At 40.2% G+C, this 11,155-nt stretch overlaps 1 protein-coding gene across 1 annotated transcript; it reads right to left on the bottom strand.

Moving 5' to 3' along the window:
* Window positions 1-5,368: 5,368 nt before the first annotated feature.
* LOC131330451 (FBD-associated F-box protein At4g10400-like) lies at window positions 5,369-10,574 on the bottom strand. Its single transcript, XM_058364034.1, has 4 exons — window positions 10,337-10,574; window positions 8,117-9,083; window positions 5,951-6,097; window positions 5,369-5,874 (listed from the first exon to the last, which is right to left on the bottom strand). Exons 2-4 carry the CDS (start codon window positions 9,044-9,046, stop codon window positions 5,611-5,613), a joined length of 1,341 nt encoding a protein of 446 aa, XP_058220017.1. The 5' UTR covers window positions 9,047-9,083; window positions 10,337-10,574; the 3' UTR covers window positions 5,369-5,610.
* Between the last annotated feature and the right edge of the window lie 581 nt (window positions 10,575-11,155).

The following is an 11,155-nucleotide window of genomic DNA, read 5'->3' as shown; positions in this document are numbered from 1 at the left end:
GAGTTAATTAAAAGATTGAGGCCTTGGATTCTCTATTGAGGGCTTGGATTCTCTTACATATTTGAAACAAATGATTAGATGAATTAATATGATTGCGAGTTATAGTTGTATTTTTTCTCGAGGTTCCTATCACCCAATTTGTAAAAAGTAGAATCCAACTTTTGTGTTAGTATGTTGTTAATTTAGAGTTTTAGCGAGAGAGAGAGAGAGAGAGAGAGAGAGAGAGAGAGAGAGAGAGAGGAGTTCTTATACTATCACCCCCACAAAAATCTCCAATCTAACTGAAAAAGTCTTTGGAAAACCCTCCATTTTATTGAGTGCTCAAGAGAATGCTGAATGATTAATAGCCCACGATCAACAACGATAGGAGCACATCCACCTTTACATTCTAAAAGAGAGAGAGGTGATTCCGAATATGGAAGAGAAAGATAAAATGAAAGAAAGAAAGAAAGAAACAAACAAACATTGGAAAAGTATACACTGAAACAAGCCTAGCCTTTGTTTTTGTCATGCAAATGTATCCTTGTCAAGAAGCTAGGATCCTTCGAACCAGCTGAAACTCCAGCAGCACCTTATATGCCCCACATCATTTATGGATTTCTCTACATCGATCATCTCAAAATGATTCATCTTGTTTTCTTCCCAGATTCCGGCGGAAGTGTTCCAAAACACAATATCCCAGAAGGTAGAGCTGATTCCGAATTCCTTGTCTTTGAATTCTGAAGTGATGGTTCCATCTGCATTGCAAAGCAATTATAATTTTTTTGGGTACCTTATTTGAAGGTCATAATTTGTAATTGGCAGAAAAAGAAATTTTGTATACAGTTGTGGGTGGCATGGATCATCGATTTGTAACGGGAAAGTAAAAGGCTTGCTACGTGGACCCGAGTTTGGACACATCAAAATCATGAATGAACAAGAAAAAATCCCTACATAAATTAAGTGTCCTAATGTAGCCTAAAGAGTTACACCTTCAAAGATGACGGAACACCTTTATCCAGCTTCCCATGGTGCACATAGTAATGAGTGCAATCGTACGTACATTATGTATCCCAGTAAGCCACCTCCAAACAAAGCAAGGGCAATGGCTGGTGGCGTTGTAAGCTTAATCATGTACCACAACTAGCCATGACAGAAAATGTAAATCAGAACCAGTGGAAGCTATAAACAAAAACAAAAGGTGGAGAAATAGCCATCTCCTTGGCATTATTTGGTAGATGGGCTGGTTTAATTGTGTGGCTCGACTGAGTTACGTATTTATCCATGTTTGTTTTGTTGAGGTTCGTTGTGAGTCCAAAACCGGATAATAAACCAAGTAAATCGGACCAAACCGAACCAAAACCAAAGTTCTTAGGTCCAACCGGACACATTTGGGGTTCCTTCTAGCAGACTGTAAAATTGATCTCCAAACATTAATCGAGGTTTGCGTTACTTGGTCCAAACACCCTCCATTATCTCAACAAAAAATAGTAACCAAAATCCATGAGCTACATCGTTTTTTTTTTTTTTTAATCTCCTGTACTAACACCGTTTCGAATGCTAAAAAAATACCGCACATAAGATCATGTGAAATCAGGAGGAAATTTTAACTTCCAAATGTCCCAAAGTTCGGCCCTTAATGCATCCACATTGCCGATTCTGCGTAATCAATGGTTGAACCTATTGGAAAATCAAAAACCATAACAAAAGACGACAACAAAAAAAAAGATTTATGTTCTAGACTTCTGTTCAAAGAGTTATTTGTTATGCAAACCCATACCCATCAATAATTAACAAGATTCATCACATTACTTTCCATCAGAATCTGTACCATGATCAGAGTTCCCGGATTCCAGATTTTGAGTTTCCGGTTACTCCTCTTCATCAGCAGAGTTCCCGCAATCCATGCTTCCAGTCTCGTTAACATCTGCTTTCAGCCGATTCAGCCTCGGCCCCCATTCGATCCCGAAACTCGTTCCATCTCTTGCTTCGTTTTCTTGGAACTCCATCATGATCCTGACCAAACCCGCCCAGATCCCAGCGCGACCGTGTTAAACCCTCGAGTTTCTGCTCCAACCGAGGCAAGACGATCTCCGTTACACCAACTGGATCGACACTCAACAGTTCCAGCAGCGCTTGACCGTGGTCACCATATAGCCTCTCCAGCAGCCTTTTATCAAGAACTGTGAAGTACTTCCCAACCAGACCGTTTGGATCCCCAATCTCGCCGCGATACTGATCCCCGCGGCCATCCAACAATGCACGCGAGTGCTCTATAGCTGTTTCGTAACGCTTCCTCAACATGTCAAACTCGAATCGATCTTCGTCACACTTAATCACCACTTTTGGCCTAGAACAATTGCTGGCCTCCGAAAATCTCGAAAACTCTACTAACAAATTGGGCTCGTTCCTGAAGAGAATCGAAACATCTCGCGAAACCTGCTTGATATCAACGTGCTCCTTCTCTACAAAAGTTGCCATTATATGGAGGAACGATCTGTACGTCTGATCGTTGTCGTGGAACGTAGTCCTAACTTTTTTGAGAAAATCAATTGACGCCTGAAAACAACCCTGATCATTGTCGCCTCGGTCATTCGACTCGTTCCTAAATATCTTCGGCTGGGAAGAGCTGAACAGAGGTAAGAATTCATCGTCGCTGTCGAATAGTTCCCTCAGCTTCGTCAAGATGGTGCCTGGATTCACCCCTTGATCTCCATGATCACTTGCATCTTCGAGTGCAATCGTCGCTTTTTTCTTCGCACTATGGCCTCCCTCCCGGGAAGAACGATCCTTTGTCTCCAAGAAACTCAGAAACTCTACCAACAAATCAGGCTCGTTCTTAAAGAGAACCGAGACTTCCCGCGAAACCTGGTTAACGTCCTTGTGCTTCCCCTCCCCATAATCTCCCAGTACATCGAGGAACGCTTTGTACGTGTGATCGTCGTCGTCGAAACGGGTCCTGATTTTCTTGAGAAAATCAATCGCCCTGGTGTGACTGACGACTGCTCGATCTCGGTAATCCATTGCGGCACCAATCAAAACCGCAGTATTCTTTTACGCCCGGCGTTTCGTTCTCCGGCCTAAGGACTGATGTTATATTGTGGGAAGATGTTTGAGAAGGTGATGAAGAAAATAGATTACAGGAGAAGAAAGTGTTGATTGAAGTGGAGAAAAGGGTGCTTGCGGATAGATAGTATAGAACGTGAACGTTGTACTAGTTAGGGTATCCTTGTAGGATTTGGAGAAGGTAAACAAGAGTCCCAGTTGTGAAAGGGAACAGAGGCTGGTGGAACTTAAACAGCAAGAATGGAATCGAATTGTATATGAGTATCTGCCTAAATCCGAGCTATTGATTGTACGGTCCAGCTATTGATTGTACGGTCCAGATATCTGGTCATAGGAGAGAATTCGAACCCTAAATAATAGAGAAGATTGATTGATATACGGATTTAGAGATCTTGTAGGGTGGGCTGCCTTACAAAACTTGTAGGACGTATCCGGACTGTCCACCTCGGCCATCAATGGTTTAGATGTGTTTGTTATCTTTGATTGGTAATGGTTCAAAAAACTATTATCGGTCAAAGATAACAAATATATCTAAACCATTGATTGTCGAGATGGACAGTCCGAATGCACCCTAAAGGGGTATCCTACTGGAAGCCACACACATACATATAAATCAACAAGATGATAGATATCAATTATCATGTACGCTTATCTTGTACAATCTAGGAAACCTCATTTGAATTGCTCCCAATTAGTTTAAGGTAAGTTTATTGACTTTATTCTGTGTTAAAATTATCTTTCCCGGGGATTCATCTAAGGCTATGTTTGGATGACAGTTATTTTAGGGGGAATGAGAATGAGATTACTGATCTCCCAATTCTGGAGAAAAATATAAGAGGAATCTGATCCCTCCCACCCTCATGAAAATTTTGGATTCCTGGCTCGGTCAATATAAAAAGAAAATGTTTGACTTTAGGATATTTCCAAACATCAAAATAGAATTAATCCAAACACTCAGTTCTCTCTATCTGCGTACATTTCCACATTATTGACGAGTCAAAATAGAATTAATCCAAACACTCAGCCCTCTCTATCTGCGTACATTTCCGCATTGTTGACGAGTCTCATGGTTTTCTTTTCTGCTAACTGCAGCTATTCTTCCCTATCCGTGCCAGGATTATGGGACAGGAATCGAATAAGGAAGCCTGGGCTACTAAGAGCATCTCCAATCCATCTCCATTCCTCCAAAATAGAGAATGAATGTGACACATTGAGGAGAGATTTTGTAATTTATTTCCTTTTTTCTTCACTTTTTGTACTTTTTGGGAGAATTTTTGAAGGACCCATCGTCCTTTTTAAAGTTTTGGAGAAATTTTATACTCCAAATTTGCTTTTGGTCCTCCATTTTTAGAGGACCAAATTTACTTTTGGAGGACCAAACTCTAAAAAGGACGGTGGATCCCTTAAAGATTCTTCCAAAAAGTACAAAAAGTGAAGAAAAAAAGAAATAAATTTCAAAATCTCCCCTCAATGTATCACATCCATCTTCTATTTTGGAGAAATAGAAATGGATTGGAGATGCTCTTGGAGATGCTCTTAGAGCATCTCCAATCCAACACCCTCTAAATCTCTATTTGAAAGGATCAAATTAATCTATTTTATTTGAAAAGTAGATTTAAAGGATTGTACTATTTATTTCAACTCCAACCCAACACTCTATTTCTCAACTCCAACACATATTTAGAGGAGATCCTCTATTTTTTCCTTCATCCTCCCAAATGGGAGAGGGTTTTAAAGGATGGGTTGGAGAATGTTTTTCCTCCAAAATGGAGAAATGGAGTATGGATTGGAGATACTCTTACCCAGGCTTCTTTCCTAGGGATTTGTGTTCAATCTGTCAATGCCAGCTAAAACTTCATCTGCTTGTCACCGGCCTGAGGTATTTGTCAACCCCTAGAGTTGGCAAAGGTGCAAGGTGAAATTTTCTCCCTCCCATGCAACCGCGAGTTCAAATCCGTTTGTAGTAGTACTCATGAACCAAATATTGTTTCAGAGGGGCACTATTTGTTCAACTCACGTCCCATGCAGTCGACAAGTAATAGTCCTCGTGGTTCACTGTGTAGAGGGCACCATTTGTTCAACTCACGTGTTGGTGGGCTTGTAGTGACGGACAACTGTGGATACCTCTCAAGAGCAGCCGGTGAGAACCCCTATGTGGTTGCACGCAAGAGGTGGTCACACTCAAGGGGGGTTCTACGTCAGCCACCCCCTCCCACCCTTTCTTGTGGTAATAATCTAGGAATATATGCAACCAGCTAATCTAGAGATCACCGTTCAAGCATTTCATTCCAGATGGTAGTGTGAGCCAAAACCTTGGCACAAATGAAAAACTTTCAAACTTTCTCATTACAGAATACCAATTGAAAAAGAGTAGTATCGTGGAACATAATGGCAACGCAATATTGAAATTAATTACAGTATGTCTAAAGCAAACAAGTAAACTGCACAACAACATACCTATACACATAGTACATAAACCATAGAGATGGATACATACGGAAGCCCTTGGAAGAAGAGGATAAATTGGAAAACATAGCTACAACAGCAGGAGAACCATTGACCAATTTATACTAGGAAACTAAGTTGACATGTCTTTGAGCCCCTTGGAAATTCTGCTATTCTATCACGAAAGAACCTAGTTGAGTTTTGACAATCAATTGTCAACTTCTTCAGAACTTGAGCACTTTCTAGCAAGTATACTATAACTACAAGATCATATCCGTCCCCATCAAATTTCAGGATCCTAATTTCCTCCAGATGCGATAACAAACAACACGGCACTCGTGTAGGTGGAGTCCAACATTTGGCTGAACCAGGGACTCTATTTTCCTGCTGCGCAAAAGAATTCAGAAGCTAAAAATAAAGAATAGCAGAAGCTGAAACCCTATGACTAATCTCAACATACCTCAAGAGTAAGAACTTGGAGATTAGGTGCGCACTCGAGAAACTCATTTAGCAATTTCAAATTCCAGCCGCCATTTCTGCCACCAAGCCTCAGATGGGTCATATTAGGGAAAGTAGGCAGGTGATAATCACTTAGCTCACTGAAAAACTGCACCAGAGACAAAATACCCATGTTATGAGCATTGGATGTTACAGCAAAGTACAAAACGCAACCCAATAATTTTCCTTACCCTCATTGAGTACAATAACAAACCTTTTTATGTGACCGTACATGAACATATCACTCAGCGAGTCAGCATATCATCGATAATCCATATTAATTACTATCTGAGAAGCATGGAAGCGGACACATGACATGGATTCGACACAAACACACAGATGCGCTCTTTCTTTAAGAAGCAATACATGGAACCGTTGGGGAAACCTTATCTTTAATATATTCCTAATTTCCTATATATAGCTATGTATCTATCAAAATAATCTTACATCACATTTATTAATAAATAAGGTACAAGATCTTTCACCCCAGGGACTTAGTTCAACCATGGATCAAATATACCATTGGTGATGGTTCCTCTACTTTTCTTTGGATCAATAATCGGCATACATTGGGGCCTCTATACCAAAATTTTTGTGATGTGGTGGTAGTCAACATGGGGCAGATCATTACTCGCTAAGGTGTCTACTATTATTCATTAAGGTTCCTGGAAGTGGTCTAGGCCAAGGAGTGTGGTTACAAGGGAGATTGTAGCTCATACCCCCTCTACTTTGATTCCTAACATTACAATTCCTGATTCTGTTAGATGGACCCTAACTAGGGATGGAAAGTTTTCTGCCAAATCTGCTTGGCAGGCCCTGAGGGTTTCCTATCCCATTGTTCCATGGGCAAAAAGTGTTTGGTTTCCTCACCATGTTCCTCGCTGGGCTTTCAATAAATTGCTTTTATGGGCAGACTTTCTACTGAGGACAGATTGCGTAGCTGGGGGTTGGGGACTGATGCAGGTTGTCTTTTATGCCTAAATGGTATGGAGTCTCATGAACAACTCTTTTTTGCGCCCTTATTCTGAGGTCTGGCAGTTGATCCTTTCTAAGAATCATACTGGAAGATCTGCTTTGGGGTTGTCAGGTGAAATTGACTGGGTTTGTTCTTGGATGAATGGAGCCTCCATAGTCCATACTCCATCTGTTGCAGAGTTTACAGGCTCTCGTTGGCAGCTACGATCTACTGGATTTTGCGTGAAAGGAATAGCAGATTATTCCAAGGCAAAACTCTCCCTGCTCCTTTCCTGGGTTCTCACATCATTGCAGAAGTGAGAGCATGCCTATGCTCATGGAGAGGCCTCAAACGTACTGATGAGAACTGATCGTTGGTTGATGTATGGGGTTTAAGTTCTAGGATTATCAGATCAAAGTTTGTTTTGCTGTTCTGTTTTCTTCGTTTGTATCCTGTTATTTTGCTGCTGTTCTAAGTTCTTGTTGGTTTTCTTACTAAGGAGTTTCTTGTTGAACACCATTTCAGAGTCTGTATTGTATACTCTGTTTGTTTGCTCTATAAAAGTGGCTAATTTACCCAAAAAGAAGGTACAAGAACTTACGAAGAATCTTGATGGACAACAGGACAAGGGACTTGAGAAATCTTTCAAAAGAAGGGCACGGGCATGGGTAGGAAATGCTAACTCCTCTTCCTAATATTTTATTCATTTCTCTACAAATTTTGAGTGAACTTCTAATATGTCTAACATGTTGTTCAGATATTGACATATTGATGTCTTGTTTCAAAATTTTGATAATTCTGTAACACGTCAGCAAGTTAAGAAGTGTCGATTACATCCCAGGTTTTCAGTCATAGACTCTTAAGAAGTGTTCAATAAGTTACAAACAAGTTTCGGAAACACCTCAGGACTCAGAATTATGTTCTTATTCGTATCCCAGAGTGTTTGACAAGTGTCAGTGTCGGACAGTACCCTTCTTTTCGTATCTGTGCTCCTGATTACTGGTCATAAACTCAATGCAACATTCATGCTCACAGAGCTCAGGCTTAAAACTAGTCATAGAAAAGACGAGGCATTAAGCATGGTGTAAGAAAGTACAAAAATCATAATAATATACCTATATATTTACTTCAACATATTATTCCAATAAAACCATATACGCAGAAACAACTTACGTCGAGAGACTTAACATTCACAATCCCCGTGAGAAGCATAGATATGCAGCCATCATAGATGGTCAATCTGTTAGGCATTGGTATGAGAGGCCTTGAGCAGTCCCCTCCAATAACAAGACATGCCCTCAACAGGGATGGTAGGTTTTCCAACAAGAACTCCCGCGTCACATAATCTGAAAGATGAATGTGTTCTAGTTTTGGAGCATTAACTACAAGCTTGGTTAAATGGTCGTGAATCCCATCTCCGAAACGGGTTATGGTCAGGCGTCTCAATGTGGAAACAGAAACATTCAACTCCCCTCCAGTAACCGAACGACACCTGGAGATACACAATTCTTCGAGAATTGGGCATTTAGAGAAAAGCTTTTGAAGTGAGTCGTTATTTTCATATAGAAGGTCCACCAGGTTAAGAGTCTTAAGACTAGGAAGCCAAACTGAAGCGTCGACTACCAGCAAAATCGGGCCATCTAGCGTAAGATCCATCAGTGTCTTGCTAGTGAAAATCGCCTGAGGCAGCACGACAGGAAACCGTTTGTAGTATTCACCATAGTGGAGCTCCACCTTTTGAACATTGCGCTTAGTTACAGCACAGATCCACGAGTCGACATGGTCCAGAACACAGAATGACTCGAGCCTAAGACAGAATCTTTTCAAACACAACACTTCCGACCAAGACAATACCATATTCACGAATTCCGTAAAGCTTAATAATTCAAGTTCGGCTGAGCTGCCATCATCGGGTTCGTGAAAAAGTAGAGAATTGTCCAAATCAAGGGTATTTACACAAGTCCAAAGGTACTGCCATCTTTTTGACAGGACGCTAGTTAACACCGCATATTTTGTCGGCATGAACGAAAGTATGTGACACAGTATGGCATCTGGTAACTTGCTAATCCTATCTTCTAAGCCCCTCCGAATTTGTGAATCCATTCTGATTTATTTCACCGATGCTCTTTCAAGAGATTACCTATGGAAACCAAAATCTCAATCAGACAAATTATCTAATTATCTCCAGAACAGTGAAATAAAATAAAAATAAAAATCGTTATAACACATTTATCAAACTAATTTGAAAAAAACAGTATGATTCGTGGATAGACCCCGTGGTGCATTGAAGCACTAAGGGCTATAGGGCGCCTCGGTGCACTCAACTGAAAATTTGTCATAGTGATCTAAAACGTTCAATTTGTATAGGTCAAGTAGATTTGACATTGATATTTACATGACAAAGCAATTGATCTTAGAGTACATTTATTGAATATGCTGACCATCCATTTTTGTACAACTAATATTAGAGGGAAGGCAAACACTGTATGGTTGCACATTTGTAGCATGTTTGTGGATAATGAAGTGGTAGTTTTGATAAGGTGATTTTTAATCGATTACTGTTTTGCCTACAGAAGTTATTTAATGGACCATAAAAAGTAGCCGTAAAAATTTTGATGTTTGGAGGGACAATTGTGGAAATTACTTTTGTGATGGAGCTTCAAAAGTTTTTTTTTTTTTTTTGAATCAGTCAATTCATTTCAAGCCCGAAGGCAGAGATTACATCGCAAAAATACTGGATTGCACCAAACTACCTACTCCGGGGATTACAGAACACCCTGCAAAAGCAAATCAACACTAGGTGCCGATATGAGAATCCCATCCGGGACTAGGCAGAGAGAAATCAAATAAAATCCCAGTACAAACCAGTAATCAATAAAAAAAAAAACGGATGTAATCAAACAACAAACAGATCACAAGCAAAAGAAGAAATCTCTAATCCCGTGCCGGAGACCAAATACTGCTTCACGGACGGCCCAGAACAAGGAAACAACGCCGGAGAACAAACAGGCCAGAGCTGCTACCGGAAAACCCCAACAACAGCATCACTGCTACCACTGCCGGAAACCCCCAAAAAGCAGATGGAGCTTCAAAAGTTGTGCACACCAAAAAATACTTCTATTCTCGTATGTTAGTCGAGAAGAGAATTAGTCGAGGTGCACGTAAGCTGGCCTTGCCACCCCTACCGTCTAATGAAAAGAAATAGATTGTCTGACCAATTTTTGTATAACTAAAATTGTCTGACCAAGAGACGAAATTTCGGCTGAGCATAATTAGGCTCCCTATAACCCGTAGAGCATTAGCGCACTAAGGCGACCCCCTTCAGGAGTTTCAGAGCAACCAAACGGAATGCAAAACTGAAAACTACAAATAAAAACGGAGTAGAACGAGTACCTGAGAATGAAATCAACTGGCGTCAACCAAACCAATTCCAGACGATGATGATTCGTTCGATTACGTCTTCGACGACTTTCCCAAGTCCATAATGGGGCTCTCTTAGCAACCAAACGGATGGGGAAAAACTGAAAAAAACAAGTACTGTATTAAAACGAGTACCTGTCAAATCAAGGCGACTGGGTTCTAGGGTTAGGGCGTGACTCTATCGACGTAAAGATCCCAAGAAGGATAACTACGTCCACTCAGACCATCACCAATGCTAATAATTAAGACCCATAACCAACCAAAATGTGTCACGTCACGTGAATATTTAATTATTCATTTAGTTTAATTTTTAAAAATAAATATGCAATGCATATTTGTCCAATCGCAAACGAATTTGAATCACCTTAACCAAAAAAATCCAACAATACACAATGCATATTTTTTCAATAGCAAACGAGTTCCAATCACCCTAACCAAAAAAACCCAACAATACACAATGCATATTTGTCCAATTATAAACGAGTTTCAATCACATACCCGACAAATCCAAATTAGACGATTCCAATGTAGGGTGTTTTTAAGTTATAGAGTTTTGAATTTGGTTATTGAGTTTTGGTTATTAATAAAAATTGTTAAGTTTGATTATGAAATGAGTGAAATTTGATTATTTACTAAAAGACTTATAATTTTGTTTATTACAATATGGGGTGTGCTTATTACAATATGGGGTGGTGGCGCTAATGCCACGACACCACGACAATTTTTGTGTAATTGACTATTGAGCCCACATTAGTCAAAGTCTTTGCCAGACAATTCAATGCTCCTCTCTCT

Source organism: Rhododendron vialii, chromosome 6a (assembly GCF_030253575.1).
Source record: "Rhododendron vialii isolate Sample 1 chromosome 6a, ASM3025357v1".
Lineage (NCBI taxonomy): Eukaryota > Viridiplantae > Streptophyta > Magnoliopsida > Ericales > Ericaceae > Rhododendron > Rhododendron vialii.
Note: the sequence above shows the minus strand (reverse complement) of the source record. Positions and strands in the feature narration are given on the sequence as shown.